Raw genomic sequence first — 22,266 nt, 5'->3', positions numbered from 1 at the left:
CAGGAGACACACAGCGTGGTGCACGCTAGTCTAGTGCAGCTCTCGGCCGTCTCCTGGTAGCTGGAAGGCACCGAGGCAGTGAGTCCTCCATGAGAGAAGTTGTTTTTAACAAAAGGTATGCCCCTCTGCCTGCCTACTGACTTCCACAGAAATGCCCTGAACCAAACCTCAGCAGCTAACACTGTGGCTTCCTTTGTTGAAACTTGGAAATCTGTCACTGCCCCTCGGAAATCTGACAGCACAACAGGGAGTAGGTATGCGTTTCTGCTAGTGTCTCTATTCCATGCCCCTGGGAAGCCACTGGGAGTTCCCAGGTTGCCCTTTCTTTTCCAGGAGAGCCACTTGTCCCAGCAACAGCTTGCTTTTACTTCATTTGCCAGGTAGGTTGTAGCCTGCTTATCCATAGAAAAATTTCCTAGGTTTTGGGTTTGTGTGGCAAGAAGCCCTATATATAATGCCAGTAGGTGAATATTTATATAAATCATATTATTCAGATTTTACCTGGTTTGTGGCAATGGTCTCCCTCTGCGTTCTAATTTTGAAAATTTGCCCACTTAAAAACATGTGTCATTGTTGTCTGCATGGGAAAATTGAAATTAATAGTTTCTCTGGGAAATCAGAGCAACCCATAAATGCCTTGGCAGCACATGATCAAAAATCAATCAGAAGACAAAACAATCTGTGGTTGTGGAGGCTGGGCTCCTCCAATATGAAGGCAAACTCTGGGCCTGGTGGTCTCTGGAGAAATACCCCAAACTCACGCTGTGCACAGGAGGACACCTGGTGGCAGAGGCTCTTTGTAATGAAGATTCTTCTCCCGCAGAGATCCTGGCAGACGTCCACGCCGGGGTGGAGCTAAGCCTGCTCCTAACGCTTAGGGAGTCTAACACCTTTCTCATCTAAATGTCAGAGTTTATCAGCTGAAAGTCACAAAGGAAGCTGTGTAGCCTCCAAGGTGTGAGGGGAATTTTTAGTAAAGATCCATATCATAAAGGCCCTATCATTTTTTCTAAGCTTAGGAACACACTAGTCATTAAATAAAAAGCAATTAGAAGGCACCTGTAAATAAATAATCACGTAGATGCACACCAAATATATTCAGATAATTTAAAATAAGCAACCTCTATGAACTGCTAACCAGTAGCCATAGGGAAAAACAAAGCATAGATAGTATCCTGATAGACTCTGTGCTGCTGCAATCTCAAGCATGTCCAGACAAAAACTACACAGTAAGCCATAAAAAATTAAAGGCAAAATGCACCACCGAAACAGAGCTGACTAATTGCCACTCAAGCAGGGGGGTGAAGCAGCTTGCACAGTACATTCTATGGAAGTGAGTAACCCTGGTTACTGTTTCCAAGGACACTGGGCTCTTGGCTAACAAGCATTGAGGTGAAGCTGAATGCAGTGTTGACTCATTTTAATAAACCTGTGTAAAGAAAATCAACGTGACGGAATTCCACACTCCCCAGTCTTTATTGGCAGATCGAATAAAGCATTTCCAGTACTAAACAAGATTCTGAAAGTAGCGAACAGTCTGCAGCAAAAGCTTTTCATGATGCCTGCTGTATTTTTCCTCTGGCACCTCCCATGAGGTGACTAAACCAACCGTACTGGCTAAGGTCAGCAGTAATCATACTTGGAGGAGTTTTATCTCAGGCGTTCTGGGATACATCTGGAAATGGAAACATATCTAGTTAACAGGTGAGCATTGTCATCAATACGGACCATGGTGACAGAATAATAGTCCACACAGCGTTTCCGAAAATGTCTCTGCCGTGGAGATTCTGTGAAACCGGGAGACGTCTCTTGTTGCAAAGGTAGACTTGCGACCGTGGTCCATCATGGAATGTACAAGACCAGTGAGAAGGCTGCACGAAACCCAGGGCATTGCTCAGGCTGAAGTGGAGCCCCGAGGGCCCAGGCAAAGTTCACTAGAAACCGGCCTATTTGTGTCGTCACTAACACCCGCTGGCCCTGTGGAGGGCAAAGGTAGCAATCAGAGAGACAGCTGTTCTGGATATCAGCAGCTGGAGATGGTATCATCCGCAACAGATGAGAAAAAACAGATTCACCGCAGCAACCCTTGTCTGCATCCTGGCATGCAGCCAGGTAAAGCAGAAGCCCCAGCAGCTCAGGATGAAAACGCTCTCTACCTTTCTTGGGGAGGGTGGAAGTAAAAGACGTAAGATGGAGCAAAATCGAATTGCCCCAAGTTTTGTCCTGAGGAGGGAAAAATGATCTAATTAAGTATGTAAAGAGACAAAGCCAACTTTTCCAGTTTACAAACTGGAAAAAACTATGTCAGAGAGCTTAAGCCACACAAAGTGAAGCACACAAGGTTCAAAATCGCCTCATAAACACATAATTCACAACAGAAACGAGTGCCCCAGATTGACGTGTTCTTCCCAGGAACAACACAGTCCTTACTCCTTGACTTCTTCCCCGATTTTATGCATTCGGTTTAAGCAGCAAAGAAAATTCCTTATACCAGAGAGCATGAAGGATTTCCCTGGTGACCCAGTGGTGTAGACTTTGTGCTTTCACTGCTGAAGACGCAGGTTCAATCCCTGGTAGGGAAGCTATGACCCCACAAGCTACACAGTGAGGCCAAAAAAAAAAAAAACAAAAACAAAAACCACAACAGAGAGCATGAGCCTTTTCCTTCTAAAATTCAGTGCTGGTTCTGAACAATTTCCTGCCATTGCTTCCAAGTCACGTGCCTCTACCACAAATACACCCCTTACTCTTCTTGCTGGGCCACGAGCTCCGTCCAACCCTGAGCAATTTCCAGGTCTCTCACAGAGAAACGGATTGGTCCCTGTGCAGGCGCTCTTGGAAATCTGGACAGAGGCCTTCGCAAAGATTTCATCCAGCTGCCTTTCCAAACCTTGTCTGAAGAAAAATACCACGTTCACAGCCTGTGTGTGAAGCAACACGGGGCCTTCAGTGAAGACCAAGGGCAACGACGTTCATCCAGATACACCAAGATTCAGGGCTCGGTCGAAATGGACGTTCTCCACCGCAGAGTTCCCAGGTGTGCTTTGAAAGTCTTCTTGAAAGCTGCCAGTCTTATCAATGCACGAACAGAGTGGAGAACAAATGTCTGTGGTGACATTAAAGTTGGTAAACCCACCCTCACCCACCTGCCGCTGTCCAGTGGAGAGAAGCTGAAATTTTTCTATAAAAAGAATATCCATTTAATCACAATTTCCCCCTTTCTAGTCATTTTAGATATTAACACACTAAATGTGGCTAAATGCATTCTACTTCACACAACAGTAAGTGTTCCAGATACACAAACACTGGCTCGAAATCCTTCCGAGTCCAGTCCTAGAGCAAGAATTTAATTTTCTTCAAATGTCAATTCTTCACAGTTTCTGTGCTGCAGCAGCAAATTATTCCTTAGATAAAGGCAATTGTGGTCCATATTTTAAAACATCTTAAGAGAACTAGAGATAAGTTAGCAAACTTCCAGTGCCTCGTGCAGTTTGGGTAGGGCGGTTTGACCTGAAATCCCAAAGACTGGCCGCTGGAACTTGGGGGCAAAGTTCGTCTGTGGGAAGGACTGGGAACTTGCACAGCCCCTCCTCCACCTCTTGAGGCTTTCCTCCTGAAGGGGTGGGGTGGGGGGGGCGGCTCCACAGCACTCACATTCCGTTTATTGGTCCCTGTCACCCCAAGGGGTATGGTGGAAAAAAACAAACCCAGCTGGGTACGTAATAGAGGAGCTGTCAGGAGCTTTCAGAGCAAATCAGGCAGGATCAGGCCGGGAGGTTTCGGTTCGACACAGTTGATCCAGAAGTTGGCACAGCTGGCATGATACTGGTGTCCCCCGTACGCCAGCTTGAAGCTGTCAGTTTCCGAGTTGAACGCCTGCCAGGAAGAAACAGACACGGACGGGGAGTGGTCAGGCTCCCTCCACACCCAGGCGCTGACTGGCAGCCGCACGGACCCTGCTCCAGGACACAGAGGCTGAGGCCAGACTGACGCACACACAAAAGCTGAGCAGGTGGCTACAGGAATTCAAGCGAGAAAAGTTTTGTGCCACTAATTAAAGGCATAAAAAAATCTTTACTGTTAAACCCAGTTTCAGCAAAAGGAGGTCAAATCTTTCCGAGAAAAGGCACACAGAGGCTGTGGGGGGTTGGCAGGGGTCATGACGGGAACGAAAATAGCCAAGGGCCGGGGATCATTTTGATCTCTTTGTGAAGAAGGAAGCCCTTCCCTGAGGCTGGCATTTGACTGTTACATGCCATCCCTGAGGTTTCGGAGGCTCATAAAGTCCTATCATCAGAGGAAAACTCAAGATTAAAATGGGTCTAATGCCACTGGGAGCTGAGAGCCGAACTGACATCATTAAAACGTCCAAATAGGTTCAGGGCTTGTAAAAAAAGATACCAAACAGCTAAGAATGCTTTCCAAATGAAAAATGCTTGCAGGTAAGTTACAGCCAGCCAGGCCTAACCTCAACCACTTCCTGGGGTGTTTTCTAAGTGTCTACAAATAAACAAAACTCTAACTTTCCCACCCCCCAAATCTGTTTCTGTCTGCTAACAGCCAAGTGCTGAAGCTCTCTAACCTCCTCTGTGTCACGATGACCTGGTTTTCCAGAAGCTGCCCTTTCTGTTACCCTGTTCCTCCTAGAGGAAAATAACCACCATACCAGAAGCCGATTCTGAGCCACAAAGCACGCACACAAGACGGAAGTGACCCGCGTGGACACGTTAGTGACTGAGTCGGACACTGTGGGAATGGAAAGGACTCAGCAAAGCATCTGTGATTGAACAGCTCAGGATGACAGTGGAATCATTGAACTTGCCCTCCACATTCAAAATTAAGATGGGAGACACTAAGGTAACAAGTAAGTGGTTCATACTTTTTTAGGATGCTCTTCTGCAGGCTTCTCTTCTTTCTGAAATAATGTTGAAACCATAAGGTCAACAAAATTCCCAGCACAGGGCCTCTGGCCTGCAAACAAGTCCTTAAGGTCAACCCTTCTCCCTGTGCCACCCTGCCTGCAGAGGGGGCTGCAGGCACAAGGCAAACAAGCCCACTCCACAGAAAGGCAAGCCTGCACCCGTTCCTGCAACAGCTCCCCGCACCACCCCGTGGAAGGAAGTCTCTGCTTCTCTGGTCCCATCTCAGGACTTGATCAGCTCCCCGCCTCTGGTCACAGACCGTGCGGAGAAGTGGGCCGGGTGGGCTCGTGCCCCGGGTCCTGTCAGGGACGAGCTCTGCCTTGGAAGTGGTGTGGGGGGAGGTGGTGACTTACCCGGCTCCTGGAGTCCACGTTCAAGAGGCACACCCCGCAAGCCAGCTCCTGAGCATTTTTAATCCCAGGCCGGAGCATACAAGAGGAAAAATCCAGTGAATTTTCATCAGGCTGTGATGACAAGACAAATAGGTAAGGAGACAGCAGTTCCCCACGCTGCTTGGCTCAGCTCTCTGATCCCACTTCTCAGTAGGTCCAGCAGCAAATACAGTGAACACTCTACCACCGCCAGCACGATCATTCCATTTCCCTGGGGATGTCAGGATGCATGAAAAATGGTCCCTACCCTCAGAGCTCAGTTTAGGGTCAGGGTGAGGTGGGTATCAGGCAACACGTGTGATGAGAGCCACACCAGCATGTGTGTAAGAACCGAGGGCCAGAGCAAAGCGCGGAGGGGCTGAGGCACTGACCCGACTCAAGGGGAAAGGAGCGGGGTGGCAGAGAACGCTTCCCAGAACTTACAGTCATCGGGGCTGAGTCCTGAGGGGGCGTGGCTGGGGGAGGGGTGGGGTAGGATGAGGTGGGGAGGGAAGGGTATTTATGTGGGATAAGCAGCATGCACAAAAGCCTCTAAGCAGATCCGGCAGGAGGAGAAATCTAGGAGGTGGGAGCCGAGCTTTATGGACAGAGGGAGAAGACGAAGCGGGAGCACGAAGGCCTTGAAAGGAATACGAGGGGCTGAGACTTCATCCTGGCGAGCCTTAAGGGTTGTCACTGGATGCTGACAGGATGCGGTCTGCACTTTAGACAGACCCCCCTGGCTGCAGAGCAGGCGATGAACTAGGGGCCGGAGCAACGGTGGCGAGAAATGGGCACACGGGGAGCTATTAAGGCCCCAGAGTCGACAGGCCTGGAAGACTGGGCACCTGAGAGGATCCACCCCACAGAGCCGTGTGAGAGCAGAACGAGTTTGGGGTGGAGACGGGGAGAAGAGCCCGGGTGGGTGCAAGCCAAATGGAAGCTGCCTGCGGGTCAGCAGAGCTCTGACGCTCCATGAGCAGGCAGGTGGATATACGGCTCTAGCGCTCCAGAAAGAGGGAGCTGGACATTGCCGGCTAGACAGAGTAAATACTGGGCTGGCCAAAGAGTTCGTTAAGAGTTTTTCCATAAAATGTTATAGGAAAACCCGAACGACCTTGTATGCCAACCCAAGATAATAACAGCTAATAAGTCAAGCCCTTACCTATGCTAAGCAGTACACTAGGCTCTTTATATGCATTATTTTATTTCTTACCAAAAAAAAAGTATGAAATATGGAATGTGTAGACTAAAGATTAAAGCTGTTAATTTCTTAAAAGTTGTAATACACATCTATCATATGAAGCTTTTAATTCCTAGGTATTTATCCAAGAGAAATGCAAACACATTAACAAAAGTCTTGTATGACAAACGTTCATAGCAGCTCTATTCCTATTAGCCCAAACTGGAAACAGCTTGTATCGATAAACAAGAGAATAGATTTTAAAAGAACACAGCATATTAATACAATGAAATATTACTCAGTGATAAAAGGGGGTCAAACTGATACAACACAGAGGAATTTTTACAACACACAATGTAAAAGAAGCTGACCCAAGAACGTACGCAGCGCATAATTTCATTTATATTAGGTTCCAGAACAGGCAGATCGAGGATAATGCAAAGTTACAGAAAATAGATGGCTGTTTTGGGCATCAGATCAGAGGACTGGGAAGTGGCAAAAGGGAACTTGAGCGGGTGATGAAAGCTCTCCATGTATTGAGGGGTGTGGGCTACATGGTTGAGTACATTTATCAAAACTGTTCCAACTATACATTTAAGATCGGAGCATTTCATTGCATGTGTTATTCTGCAACTATGAAATACACTGAATAATAAAACAAGACAACCATAAAAACAACCAAAAAGACAAAAGCAGCAAAACGAAACACAAAACCAGAATGGGAGAAAATATTTGCAAACAATGTGACTGACGGGCTTAATATCCAAAATATATCAACAGCTCATACAACTCAACAAAACAACCCAGTCAAAAAATGGGCAGAGGACCTAAATAGACACTTCTTTAAACAAGACATACAGATGGCCAGCAGACACATGAAAAGATGCTCAGCATCACTGATTATTAGATAAATGCAAATCAAAACTACAGTGAAGTACCGCCTCCCACCAGTCAGAAAGGCAATTATTAAAAAGTGTACAAATAACAAATGCTGGAGAGAGGGTGAAGAAAAATGAACCTTCCTGCACTGTTGGTGGGAATATAAATTGCTGTAGCCACTATGGAGAACAGTGTGGATGTTCCTCAAAAAGCTGAAAAGAGAGTCGCCATATGACGCAACAATCCCACTCCTGGCCTTATACCCAGACAAGACTGTAATGTGAAGAGACACGCGCACCCCTCTGTTCACAGCGGCACTGTCTGGAATAGCCCAGACATGGAGACGGCCCACTGACAGACGCACAGGCACAGAAGATACGGCACATATGCACAAGGGGATAAAACAGCCATGAAAGGGGACAGAATAATGCCCACTGCAGCGACACGGATGGGCCTCGAGATTATTACACTAAGTGAAGTCGAAAGAAAGCAAATCGCATGTGATACCACTTACACGTGGAGTCTACAGTATGGCACAGATGGGCCTGTCTATGAACAGAGACACAGACAGACAGAACAGTCCGGTGGCCAGCAGGGTGGGGACCGAGGGAGGCACACAGCGGGGGTTGAGGTCAGCAGATAGAAGCTTTTACAGACAGAACGGAGAACCAACAGGGTCCCACTGTACAGCCCAGAGAACTGTGTTCAGTGTCTGATGATACACCATAATGGAAAAGAATATTAAAAAAGAATGTATATATGTGAGTGAGCTACTTTTCTGTATAGCAGAAATCAATATATTATAAATCAATTATACTTCAAGATAAAAAAATCTAATCAAGAAAATAAGATTTTGGATTCTTATTGGGTAGAAGTTAGGTATACCTGAACTAATTTATATTTCTTGTATATGCCCTAGAACAGAGTTTCTTAAACTTGGCATCACTGACATTTTAAGCTGGTTAAATCTTTGCTGTGGGGCCTGTCCTCTGCATGTAGGATGTTTAGCAGGATCCCTGGCTAATCTGGGGACAAAATTGCTCCCTTCCTGGCTCAATTAAGAACTGACTTTCCAAAGAGGAAGACGTTATGCATGCATGCATGTAAATATATACATACACACAAACCCACACAGGTATGTAAGCTTATTATAAACTTTACTGATATGAAGAATGTGTAGCACACATTTTACAAATAATAAAATATACCATCCTTTTATTGTAAATTTCACATAGTATCTTTTTTTTTTTTTTTAAACTGCACTGCACAGCATGTGGGATCTTAGTTGCCCTGACAGTGAAAGTGTAGAGTCTTAACTACTGGACTGCCAGGGAAGTTCTTCCCCCGCCCACCCGCCCCCATAGTATCTTATTCTCACAAAATGCTTTCTTGGATTTTTGCCCAACTCTTAGATCAACAGTCAACCTCTGCTTGCTCTCCTGAAAGAGTGTTACTTCTGATGTGAATGCTGATGTCTAATGTGAAGGACAAAGGCTAGAGTGTCACCACTCAGACATAATTTGGAACTTCATTTGTCTATCAAATACATTAGTGACTTCTTTGCTGAATCAGATAATAGTTTTTGAATACTGCAGAATCTTTACCCAACTTTTGGTTCTACTCACAACATAAGGGCTACACGAAGAGCATACTTTTAAGTTTAACCTACATTAATATTTCCTCTGTATCACTTTAAATCTAGAAAATCAACAAGTCAAGCCCTAGTTTGAAGCATTTGTGGATTTCCATGGTATAAATACTCCTCCATGGTTGATTTTGAGCTACCAGTGCAATGTCACTGAACACAGGGTGGGAAGAGATCATCATATTACAGTTTTTCCACATATAAAAACAGTGGACTAGGGTGACCAACTTCCTGGTCGGTGCAAGACTATCCCCATTTTATGGACTTCCTGGTGGTCCAGTGGATAAGAATCCACCTGCCAACACGGGGGACATGGATTCGACTCCTGGTCTGGGAAGATCCGACGTGCCAAAAGGCAAGCAGGCCCGTGTGCCACAACTACTGAGGCCTGCACCCCATGGAGCCCGTGCTCTGCGATAAGAGAAGCCACCGGGACAAGAGAGAGTAGCCCCAACTCGAGGCAACTAGGAAAGCCTGTGAGCAGCAATGAAGACCCAGCACAGCTGAAAATAAATAAATAACTTTAAATAAACGACTGTTCCCATCTTAGCTCTGAGGAAACCCCTTGGTCCTGAGCTAACCAGGACAGCTGATTGTCCTCGCACAGACAGGAATAATCTCAGATGCTAAGGAACATGCTTCGGCACGTGGGAAAGGAAGTGAAGATGGAAGGGAGTCCACAGGAACACAGTAAGAGGGGCCACTGTCCCGTCTGGAAAACCAGAAACAAGAGCAGAACAAATCAAGAGCGAGAAAGGTCCTAAGTTGCCAAGATGGGCTCAGAAAAATGTCTGAGTTTAAGACTGCCTCGGCTCCGCAGTGTGATGCTTGATAACACGGTCCAGAGTGATCACGCCAAGGGGTGGCTTCAGTGAAACAGAGACAAGGGCTTGTAGTCCAGAGTGTGACGGATCTGGGAGCCTGGCGAGTTGGCTTTGGTTCTTCTTCAAGAATGCTGAGATGACCAGGATAACGGCAAATTTGATGATAAAATAACGGCTACATGTCCCATAGTTACTTTAGGCTGACCCACTGAGGAGTCACCATGCTGCCTTTGTATTTGCATAACAACTATATTATTTTTTCCCAGGGGAGAAAAAAAAAAAAAGGGCTTCTGTCACCAGGAAAATGTGTAGATTATATATGACAGTCCCCCATCCCTTTTGAATCTGAAATGTTAAACCATGTGCCAGGCTCCGCAAACATCTCAAACTAACCTGAACTAAATCCATTCAGATCACACGTAGGGGAGGAAGTATGATAGACAGTTCTCAAAGAGGAGAAGGGGAGGCGGAAGATTCAACTGTATGAGCCTACCCCACCTTAGCCAAGTCGGAGGGTAACTCTCTTTCTTCCTCAGTGCGATCATGACCGATTTGGTCAAACCGAGAAGCAGGTGGCACTGCCTCTTGCTTGTCGTCCAATTCTGTCCTTTGTAAAATGGCCACAACTTCACATACCTCCGTCTCTCCTCCAACTGGGGTTAGGGTCCTCACAGATTCACACAAAGGGCATGGGAAAGGATCGAACACTCTAAAGGACTATCACAATTATTCACTTTGATAAATAAAATCTAACATGCTCTTTGAACAAGAGTAGCATGTCTGTAATCTACATTATAAACATTCATCATGTTACTGAAGAAGGCCTGTTTGAGAAATAATTAGAACCCAAGGAAACTAAATCCTAAAGAAAAAAAGAAAGTTAATAAAAGCCCTTTAATATATGTTTACCAAAGGAATAAAAGAAGCAAACGAAAAGGTCATATTGTAAACTCCAGTGGAAAATCATAAGGCTCTGCATAAATTACTCTGTAGTCACACTAATCTTTCAAATGACAAAATTAACCTTTATAAATACACATCTATTAGCAAGGGAATTATTGTAGTCCACAGTAACAGTGTGACACCAACCGAAGGGCCCTAACTCTAGAAGGAGGCATGCCCTCTACAGGCCACCTTAAATTGCGTGTCACCTACTTTAACTGGCAAGTATGCCACGTATTTAGCGAAGACTAAAAACCAGCGATATTATACTTGATCTGTATACACTGACAAGTCCCAGAGGCAGGCTGGGATATATTGATATAATCCTGAATCTTTAGCCAATAATAAACTACTAAAATGGTATCCCGGAGAAGGCGATGGCACCCCACTCCAGTCCTCTTGCCTGGAAAACCCCATGGATGGAGGAGCCTGGTAGGCTGCAGTCCATGGGGTCACTGCGAGTCGGGTATCACTGAGCAACTTCACTTTCACTTTTCACTTTCATGCACTGGAGAAGGAAATGGCAACCCACTCCAGTGTTCTTGCCTGGAGAATCCCAGGGACGGGGGAGCCCGGTGGGCTGCCGTCTATGGGGTCGCACAGAGTCAGACACGACTGAAGCGACTTAGCAGCAGCAGCAGCAGCAAAATGGTATCCAAGAAAATCACTATTAAGGAAGAAGAGTTTGGTAGCAATTAGCATTCCTTACTGATAGCCTTATTCTCCTTCTCTGTCCCTCTGCATTAGACACGGCCGGGTGACTTGTCATGGTGTTAAGAGACTGAGGGTAAGTAATACACTCACGTTTGGAAGGAAGTCTTTAAGGCCAATGTGTTATTTGCCATGTTCCCTTGATGCTCTCCTGGCGACCAGCTATTTTGTTCCACTTGCTGAAGCTCTATCAACCCAGATGCTGGAGTAAGGAGGGCATGGCATAGAGCCCCTCCAGCTTGAGATGGACATGGAACAGGAGCCAGGAATAAAGCTCTGTTGTTTCACACTGCCAAGGAGGGTGGTGGTGGTGTTTGTTACCATCAAACTTAATTTGACTGAAATAAAATTTATTCTCTTAGAGTTCTGGAGGTCAGAAGTCTAAAATGAGTTGGCAATACTGCTTTTCTTATGGGAATTCTAGGGGAGAACACATATCTTCGTCTTTTCTAGTGTCTAGAGACTGCCTGCACACTCTGTGGATCACAGTTCCATCTCCAAAGCCAAGAGTGCAGCATCCGCCAGTCTCTCTCTCTTTTGATTGTCATGCTGCTTTGCAGCCATGAAATGAAAAGATGTCTATTATTGGAAGAAAAGCTATGACAAGCCTAGACAGCATATTAAAATGCAGAGACATCACTTTGCCAATAAGGTCCTTATAGTCAAAGCAAGGTTTTTCCAGTGGTCATGTATGGATGTGAGAGTTGGATCATAAAGAAGGGTGGGTGCTGAAGAATTGATGTTTTCAAACTGTGGTGTTGGAGAAGATTCTTGAGAGTCCCTTGGACAGCAAGGAGAACAAACAAATCAATCCTAAAGAAAATCAACCCTGAATATTCACTGGAAGGACGGATGCTGAAGCTCCAATACTTGGGCCACCTGATGCAAAGAGCTGACTCGTTGGAAAAGACCCTGATGCTGGGAGAGATTGAAAGCAGAAGGGGACCACCAGGGAAGTCCTCTTGCCTTCCTCTTATAAGGATCCTTGTCACGCCTCTGGGCCTGCCAAGATGATCCGTGCTAAGTTTCCCATTCAAAGACCCTTAATGTAATCACATCTGCAAAGTCCCTTCTACCACCTAAGGTAAAACACTCACAGGTTCTAGGGCTTAGAACATGAACATCCCGGGGGTGGGGAGGCGTTATCCTGTCTACCATATCTACCTTCGGTCAAATAAAGACAGTCGTGTGGAGACAATGAATATTCTGTCTCTAAAACACTATGCAGATTGGCCAGATGATAAAAATGCTATCGTTATTAAAAAAAAACAAACCGTTCTCCTGACATGCCACAGCAACAGGAAGTACTCTGAAATTCATGGCTTATTTCACATTGAAAGGAAGCAACGAAGAATTTTATTAGACTGAGGGTAATAGTGGAATCAGAGAGCCTGGGTGATTTTCAGTTGACTAGAGGTCAGAAGAGTAACAGTCCTGTCTCTTCTCATGGATTCCATATGGCAAAATAGATCAGTTTTGTTTTCCAGGACTGAAGTCTTGGTTACAAACCTACTGAACTTCAATCCACAACCATGAGATAAAACCTCAACATAATAATTCACTCATCAGACTTCCCTGGTGGCACAGTGGATAGGAATCCGCCTGCCAACGCAGGGGGCATGGGTTCGATCCCTGATCCACATGCTGCAGAGCAAATAAGCCCACGTGTCACAACTACCAAGCTACGTGCTGCAACTCCTGAGGCCCGAGCGCTTCAGAGCCTGTGCTCTGCAACAAGAGAAAGGTGGGCTTCCCCGCCAGCATACTGAGAAGCCCCCGCACCACAACTAGAGAGCAGCCCCTGCTCTCAGCAACAGCAACAAAGACCCACAGCAACCAAAAAAAAAGCACTCACCTCTCTGAAATAGAGGATTTTTCTCTCTTGAGAAAAAAGTTTCTTCAATCAGCGCTCAGAAGAGGTACGCTTTTGCCACAAGAGGGAGTTTTAGTCCATGGATTAAGGGAGCATTAAACAGAGGGCCATGTAAAACTCTGCCGCCAGTGTAACTTCCAGCTTAAAGAAATGGTAAGGAGCCGCAATTTGGAGGTTAAGACATGTGCTCTGCTTCCCTTAGCCCAAGCGTCACTGCTGCACCCAGAACTTTCTCACTTGGCAGAAGAAGTGCAGTCTCCTTTTGATGCAGAGTCCCATAGAGTCTTTGTGGGAAGAAACGAGTCATTTTTTAATACTTTGCAAGCTGGGACTAACACAGTAGGAAAAGTGGTTTTAGGCAATGATTTACATTCAAATCCCAGGTTTGTGAGTTTCAGGCAAGTTTCATCTTTTCTGAGCTCCAATGTCTGCACTTGTAAAACTGGGGATTATGCTGACCTTATGGGATGTTACCAGGATAGAATGAGAAGGAATACAGCACCATGTCCAGCAGGTTCTCATTGCAAAAGAAACAGTCACTACTGTATCAGTGTTATTGGAACCAAAGAGCCTGGCTGTGGTGACTTAGTTCATTAAGTACAGCACAGAGCACGGGGGCCTCCAGGGATGCCCCTTAGGTAAGGTTTAAGGACCGAAGGCCCACCAGTTAGCAAGAGCGCATGACGTGGTATAATCAGGAGAAATATGAGTCGGGAATGATTATTTTTCACAGCTAACCTAGCAAGGCGATCCAACCAGTCCATTCTAAAGGAGATCAGCCCTGGGTGTTCTTTGGAAGGAATGATGCTAAAGCTGAAACTCCAGTACCCTGGCCACCTCATGCGAAGAGCTGACTCATTGGAAACGACTCTGATGCTTGGAGGGATTGGGGGCAGGAGGAGAAGGGGATGACAGAGGATGAGATGGCTGGATGGCATCACTGATTCGATGGAAGTGAGTCTGAGTGAACTCCGGGAGTTGGTGATGGACAGGGAGGCCTGGCGTGCTGCGATTCATGGGGTCGCAAAGAGTCGGACACGACTGAGCGGCTGAACTGAACTGAATCTAGTGAAAAAAGCAATTATAACTGGAAGAGCATGAGTGACTGGAAATAAACACTCAGCAGCAGCCACAATGTGCAATGTACTCCTGTGCTGTCTAGTGGCAGACGTCTATCCCTCTGGGGCCTAAAAAAAGGTCAGGTAAAGTCGCTCACGCATCCAGATCCAGACATGGATGTCAGAAATGGCTGTCCCAGTGGGAGTCTGAAGGGGAGGCATGAATGCCTGGCCACTCTTCCCCTTCACTTCCTCTTTTGCCACATGGAGGGATTTAGAGCTTCCGTTAGTGAGGGGGCAACACTCCCAGGCTAGGCGGGTGACTAATTCACAGAATCACAAAACCAAATTTGAAGGCTCCTTTAAAAAGGTCTGGGCAAAACTAATCCTTCATGTAAAAACTCAGAACATGGCTTATCTCTGAGTAGGGTGCAGTCAACAAAGGAGCGTAAGGAAAGCGTCTGGGAAGACGGGCTATCTTGGATCTCGACCAGGCATGGGGTATGTGTGGCATGCATCTGTCAAGACCACTGCGCAGTATAACTAAGGTTTTTGCATTTTACTAAGTATATATTTTATTTAAAAAGGAAAAAAGAAAAAAATTAAAGAAAGCCAGGAGGGGCAATCAGAATCTTGAAAGCAAGCCTTTCTCACGAGCAAGATGTACAAGGACGAAACTGGCTTCCACCTCACCCCGACAGCAGCTCCTTCAGAGCCGTAATCAAGGTTAAGATTCTCCCCAAATATCCTTTGCTCCAAATGGAAAAGGGCTAATAGATAATGAACCTGCTTAACACACTTGGTCTTCTGTGATATCTTTTCTTTAGAGTTCACAGCTAAAAAAAAAAAAAAAAAGTTCTGCCATTGCAGCCACCTTTTTCTAACAGTATCAGAAGAGATAGATTTGTATAGCAGTCTAGTTTTCAGTGTTAATTACAATAAGAAACCAACTGCCATCAAAACAAAGAACCTTAAAATCTAAGTGGCAAGGGGGACTCCTTTAAGCTCCTCTACAGTCCTAAGATATTAACTGGGGAAAAAGTATACAGAAAATAACTTTGACTGTTTAGATCAAGCCACTGCCAAGACAGACTTCTGGTGTTTCATCTCTTTAACCCCAAAGCTAAGGAACCACCCATCTTCCTCAAGAAGGCTTTTGCCTTTCTGCTTTCACCCATCCAATCTGCCCATTCAAGGAGGCAACAGAGTGCTGTGGTTGAAAAAGCAGACTTAGGACTCTTTCACACTGAATCCAGGTCTCACTGATATCTCTGTGCTTCAGTTTCTTCATTTAATCAGGGGAGAATATTATTATCTACCCTCAAGACTGCTGTATTCATTATATCCACGTAGAGAGTCATGAATAGGGTCTGGCACACAGTAAGCACTCAGTAAACATTGGCTAATGATGCTGGCGATGTTTAGGCCTAATGTGGTCCACAGGAGTGGAGAGTTAGCAGAAGATGGGTGACTTAGGAGACACCCAGACCTGCACATTCCTAATGTGTGGCGGTAGACATCTTGCTGCTAGAAAAACATGGAACAAATGGGTGTTGAGGTGAGACCTTTGTGAGACTGCATACAGAGGCTCTGATGAACTCTGATGCCAACAGTGCAAAGGGGACACACTGGATTTTATGACATTCCTCTCCATCTCACAGCCTCACGGGCACCCACGTGCATCACCAGCCAATCAACTTCATTTGTGACTGGAGTTTGGAAATACTTTTTTAAAACGCCAGGGGTGGGACTTCCTGGTGGTCCAAGGGCTAAGACTTTGAGCTACTAATTCAGGGGGCCTGGGTTTGATCCCTGGTCAGGGAACTAGATCTTGCATGCCGCAACAAAGATCAAAGATTCCGGGTGCCACAACTACAACCCAGCACAGCCAAATAAAACAAACGAAAACCGCCAGGGTTTTACGACCCACACACAACCCTATGACCATTCTGGCATACTCCCTTCCAGCACTGTAATAACAGTTCTGTGTTATTTCAAACTTTGTGCTCCTTTAAAAAATGGCTATGTAACATCCTACTATGAAGATTCATACAATTAAATTCTCCAGATTTGGACTTTTAGGTTATTTTCAACTTTTCATTTTTACAAAGAACAACTTGAGCATTTGCGCTGCTTCTTTTTATGAGTTTGTATGTAGAACCCTCTACCTTAGGGAGTTTTCCAAAAAGTGGAACTACTTAATCAGCTGCTCTGGAGGTCTGTAAATCTTTTCATTCATTCAGCGTTTACTGGGTATTGACATGGTGCCTGGCACGGTGCTCAGAGCGGACAGACGACGGACATGAGGTCCTGGTCCTTGCCCTGAGTTCCCAGGTAGCAGGGAAAGCATGCTGCCAGACACCTTTCCCATTGGGGGCATCAATTTCTTAATGAAGTAATTCCCAATAAATTCCCTAAGAAGCAGTCCAGTTTTACTACATCAACATGCTAAAGGTTCAAATAAATAAACCAAATCCCAAACTGGGTTTATTAGGTGGTTAAAAAAAAAAACCCACCTTGTTTTAACTTGAGTTATTGTTTACTGATTAGCTGTGCCTCCTCTTTTATGAATCACTTCATGTTTTTGCTCTGACTTGACTGGAAGCTGGTGTATTTCGCACTGATTTATGTGTTTTCTTTACCGAAAAAGACTTGAGGCCACTGTCAGTAAGAACTGCCACACTTTTTTTTCTCCTTTACCATTTCATCTATTTTGCTCCCCACTTGGAATAACTTTCACTTACTGGGGCTATGCCATTTGATCTATAAGGGAAGATTTCCTAAGAAACTACTCAATGAAACCTGTTGCTTTCTTTACTGAAAGGGTTATTTTTGAAGATAACATAGATGATATTAGTTTCCTCTCTGAGAACCCACAAGAGAAATTTCTTTCAGATATGAGTACCAGGAATAGTTATGCTTCCTGAGTAGAGGGTTTATTTTTCTGTTATGAACACAGTGAATCATGGAACTGATCACGTCTTCTTTACATCAGTGCCTGGAAGGGTCAACGGTACAGCTCACCACTAGCAAATGCCAACACTTTAAAAGCACACATTCTTGCATACAACTTCGTTCCTGGCTTTAACATTTCCTGCCTTCATTTTCCCTATCCATAAAAAAATTTAAACCAGTTATTAATGAGGTATAAAAATGCTTATCTTGTTTGAAAATAAAGGTAAGGTTCAAAAAGTATAAAACAAAAGATACGAAGCCCCACTAATCACTTCGTTAGAACACAAAGAGATAAAGGACACATACTATATGATATCACTTACATATGGAATGTAAAAAATATGAATGAATATATATACAACACAGACCCAGAGACATAGAGAATAAACTTGTGGTTACCAGAGGAAAGGGGGGGGGTATGGACAAATTAGAGGAGCATGAAACTAACAGATACAAACCACTGATACTACATAAAACAGTTAAGTAACAAGGATTTACTGAATAGCACAGGGAAGTATACCCAATGTCGTGTAATAATCTAAAGTGTAATATAATGTGTAAAAAAAACCAAAAACAAAACGAATCACTATGCTATATACCTGAAAGTAACACGATACTGTAAAATGAACTATATTTTTCTTTTTTGGCTGAACTGTGCATACGGGATCTTAGTTCCCTGACAAGGGATTGAACCCACGTCCACTGCACTGGATGTGCAAAGTCAACCACTGGACCACCAGGGAAGCCCCAGATCAACTATATTTCAGTTAAACAAACAGAAGAAAAGGACCCAGTCCTGATCTTAAGGAGCTGAGAAGCTAGTGGGCAAGAAAGAAGAAGACACAATTAACAAGAAGCGTGGAAGTGCCTCCCCGACCAGAACATGCTATGGACACACACAGGAAAGGGGCATCTAATGCAGACCGAGGGCCTCTTGGGATGGTTTCTGGGAAAATGATGCCGAGTCCAGAGGGAAAAGCGATCTAGCAGAGAAAGACAGGCCAGGGCAGCCCAAGTGAGGGAGAAGACCTCACACACTGCGCTAAGGAGTTTAAACTTGACCCTGAAGACCAGGGAGAGTCACTGCAGGATTTCAAATGGGATATAAACGCCACAGTCAGGTTAGCATTTTAGAAAGACCCGTCTGAAGGTGCTGTGTCGAACACACTGAGCGTGGGTAAAAAAATGAACCAGTAACTGCAGCTATGCAGTCAGAGGTGGTAAGGGCCTGAATGATTTACCACATTAAAAAAAAAGAGGCTTCCATTTTTATTATGTTTTATTCCTATTGTTAATATATGAGAATGTGGTGAAGTTTTGCCAAACTCATTAAATTTAACCTCTCGAATTCAGTTTTCTGGAGGCATTTCTTATCATTAAATAAACAATTCTATCTCTTCTTTTCAAATATGCATACTTCAATTCTTATTGTATTGGCCACAATAGTATTTTTAAAAAATAGTTATCCAAACAGTATGATTTTAAGTTATAAATCAAAAAAATGGTCCAAGGGAATAAGAGATTTCAGAAATGATTCAAATGCTTTCAGAACTTAATATTACAAACCAGAAGCAACGTAACAATGGCGAGGACCTGCGGCTGATGACAGGCAGGTTGCTGAGTGACATGGGGTCCTCCCGCCCAGCAGCGTTGCACAAAGAGAGCTGGCTGCTCTTAGAGATGGGCACCTGGTTCAGTGTGGGGAAAGAAGGAAAGAAAATGGAACTGCGTATTTATTTCAGCTGTGGAAGGAAGATAAATTTGACTATGGTGAAATAAAGGATATTATCTGAGACAAACTGAATTAGCATGAATATCTAAAAATAAAATAGCTTTGCTCAGTGAAATATTAAAAAAAAAAGGTGTAAGAAACAGAAGAGGCAAAAATTAACTGATATCATCTTACGCACATATGTGTGTGTGTGAATAAATCTATTACAAATATGAAATGAGTATGGTCAATAACAGTATTTCATTGAATATATGGCCAAACAGTCAAAAGAGAGAGAGATGATCAGCTTACATACAAAGGAAATAAAAATAGTAAATTATCATTTGAGACACTAGACAGTCCCTCGGGAAATGAAAGAAATTTAAAAAACACTTTCAGGGAATTGCTTACACGCTTTTTAAATTAAGAAATTGACAAAACTAGAATACAATGTAAGGAAATGTATACTTCTATGCACTGCTGTCAACTAGCCTCTAAGCTACTTGGAAATCCATATAACACATGGAACAGCAGCTATATGCAGGAATGCATGTACATGTGCAACCACGCACTCTGATTTCTTAAGTCCACTTGCAGAAGCTGTACCATCAAAAGGGGAAACAGTCATCTGTTTAATGATATTCAGAGTAAAACTATTCGTAACGGGAAAAAATGAAAACAATTCAAGACCTAAAGAGAGTAAAATGGCGCAATGAGCCACAGGATAGCAACAAGATGTATCATACAGTCTTCTGTCTGTCTTACTTAGGTCTAACAAAATTTTTTTGCAGTATAGTTGATGTAGAATATTAGTTTCATCTTACAGCAATGATTCACAATTTTAAAAGGTTATATTCATTTATAGTTCCTATAAAATACTGCCTATTTTCCCCATGCTGTACCATATATCCTAGTAGCTTATTTATTTTCTGCATAGTAGTTTGTGCCTATTAATCCGCTGCTCCTATGCTGCCCCTCCCTGCCTCCCTGCCCTCACTGGTAACCACTAGTTTGTTCTCTGTCTGTGAGTTTGCCTCTTTTCTGTGATATTCATTAGCTTGTTGTATTTTTTTTTTGGATTCCACATATAAGTGACATTATTCTGTCTCAGTCTTTCTCTGACTTCTTTCACTCAGCATAATGCCCCTTCAGTCCACCCACATTGTTGCAGATGGTTAAATCCCACTCTTTTCTCGTGGCTAAGTAGTACTCCATCTTCTTTATCCATTCATCTGTTGATGGACACTCAGGTTGCTTCCACGCCTTAGCTGCTGTAAATAGTGCTGGTATGAACATTCAGGTGCACGTATCTTTTTGAATTAACATTTTTTTAAAAGGACACTAATGAATGGGTCAGGAAGATCCCCTGGAGGAGGCAATGGCAACCCACTCCAGTACCCTTGCCTGGAAAATCCCATGGACTGAGAAGCCTGGTAGGCTACAGCCCATTGGGTCACAAAGAGTCGGACACAACGGAGAGACTTCACTTTCACTTTCAATGGGGAAAATACTATAAATGTAAAGGGAGAAACTCAAATCAATGCTTTGTAAAACAGTGACTTAACGATATAGATAGAGAATGTTTTCCTACACTCTCATTTAAGTTCAATGGGCCTGGAGGCCAACCTGCTGCTATTCAACTAACAGCACAAATGTTATTAGCATCTCCTTCCTTTATAACATAACTGGCTACAGTAGGGACCTTCATCCTCCAATCAAAGGAACATAGAGTAAGCTTTATGCCTTAGGTTTTTTTCAAGGAAAGCAACTGCTGAATTGTCTCGTGGGCTTACCGTGAGTGTGGCAAGTGACATGAAGCCAATTAGGTTATTCCATACTTTATCGATGTCCTTTAGCAACTGCTGGAGGTTCTCACTGCACACCGCAGTGGCTTTTATCCCCAGCTCCACACGTTTCGTTACCCTGTACACCTCAACAACACCTGACAGGGTGAGAGAGGAAAGAGTTAGGTGCTGGAAGTAAAGAGAGAGAGATCAACAAGACACGGCAGCCTTACTGCTGGCTGACATCCTAGGTGAAACAGGGACTGCATTTGGACAGATGTGAGCTTAATATTCCTTGGGATCAATCAACTTTTTTTTTGGCCCGCAACCCCCGGCATGTGGGATCTTAGTTCCTCGACCAGGGATTGAACCTGCGCCCCTGCATTGGAAGCATGGAGTCTTTTATTTATTTATTTATTTAAAATTAATTTATTTAATTGGAGGCTAATTACTTTACAATATTGTAGTGGTTTTTGCCATACATTGACATGAATCAGCCATGGGTGTACCTGTGTCCCCAATCCTGAACCCCTCTCCCACCTCATTCCCCATCCCATTCTTCAGGGTCATCCCAGTGCACCAGCCCTGAGCACCCTGTCTCATGCATCGAACCTGGACTGGCAATCTATTTCACATATGATAATATACATGTTTCAATGCTATTCTCTCAAATCATCCCACCCTCGCCTTCTCCCACAGAGTCCAAAAGTCTGTTCTTTACACGTGTGTCTCTTTTGCTATCTCACATATAGGATCATCGTTACCATCTTTCTAAATTCCATATATATGCATTAATATACAGTATTGCTGTTTTTCTTTCTGACTTACTTCACTCTGTATAATAAGCTCCAGTTTCATCCACCTCATTAGAACTGATTCAAATGCATTCTTTTTAATAGCTGAATATTTCATTGTGTATATGTACCACAGCTTTCTTATGCATTCATCTGCCAATGGACATCTAGGTTGGGAAGTGTGGAGTCTTAACCACTGGATCCCCAGGGAAGCCCAGGAGCCATCAGCTGTTAACACTGCAGTATAAACTCCCCGGTAAGAGTGCAGACTCTAGAGCTATACCACTTGGATTCAAGTCCAAGCTCTGCCGCTTACTAGCTATGTAACCTCAGGCAGGTAGCAAAACTCTCTGTACTTCAGTTTCCTCAAATGTAACACTGGGATAATAGTACCTTCTCAAAGGGTGGTTGAAGATGTTAAACTGGTTAAAACTGCTGGCTTAGAACAGCAGACATTAACCAAATATTAGCTATTTTTTTTTCTGGCGTCTTTATGAGTCCCTCTGTTTGAATCTGGGAAATACAGTTATACTCACTGAAAATGGGAACATTAACAGTTTAAAAGAATCACAATGTCAGGATCACTATAACGCACAGGAACAGCTTGCTTTACT

At 44.1% G+C, this 22,266-nt stretch overlaps 1 protein-coding gene across 13 annotated transcripts in view; it reads right to left on the bottom strand.

The window, feature by feature from the left end:
- Nucleotides 1-1,454: 1,454 nt before the first annotated feature.
- Nucleotides 1,455-22,266, bottom strand: part of SYNRG (synergin gamma) — an 88,906-nt gene continuing 68,094 nt past the window's right edge. For 10 of the 13 annotated variants that reach the window (XM_040244092.1, XM_040244095.1, XM_040244096.1 and 7 more), the window contains 4 exons: nt 20,868-21,016; nt 5,276-5,386; nt 4,880-4,915; nt 1,455-3,876 (listed from right to left, as the gene is read on the bottom strand). In XM_040244092.1, the coding sequence (XP_040100026.1) occupies nt 3,745-3,876; nt 4,880-4,915; nt 5,276-5,386; nt 20,868-21,016 (428 nt within the window). In that variant the 3' untranslated portion in view covers nt 1,455-3,744. The remainder of the gene's footprint in view (nt 3,877-4,879; nt 4,916-5,275; nt 5,387-20,867; nt 21,017-22,266) is intronic. The other 3 variants (XM_040244093.1, XM_040244100.1, XM_040244103.1) reach the window with 1 other exon arrangement.

Source organism: Oryx dammah, unplaced genomic scaffold (genome assembly GCF_014754425.2).
Source record: "Oryx dammah isolate SB20612 unplaced genomic scaffold, SCBI_Odam_1.1 HiC_scaffold_8, whole genome shotgun sequence".
NCBI lineage: Eukaryota > Metazoa > Chordata > Mammalia > Artiodactyla > Bovidae > Oryx > Oryx dammah.
Note: the sequence above shows the minus strand (reverse complement) of the source record. Positions and strands in the feature narration are given on the sequence as shown.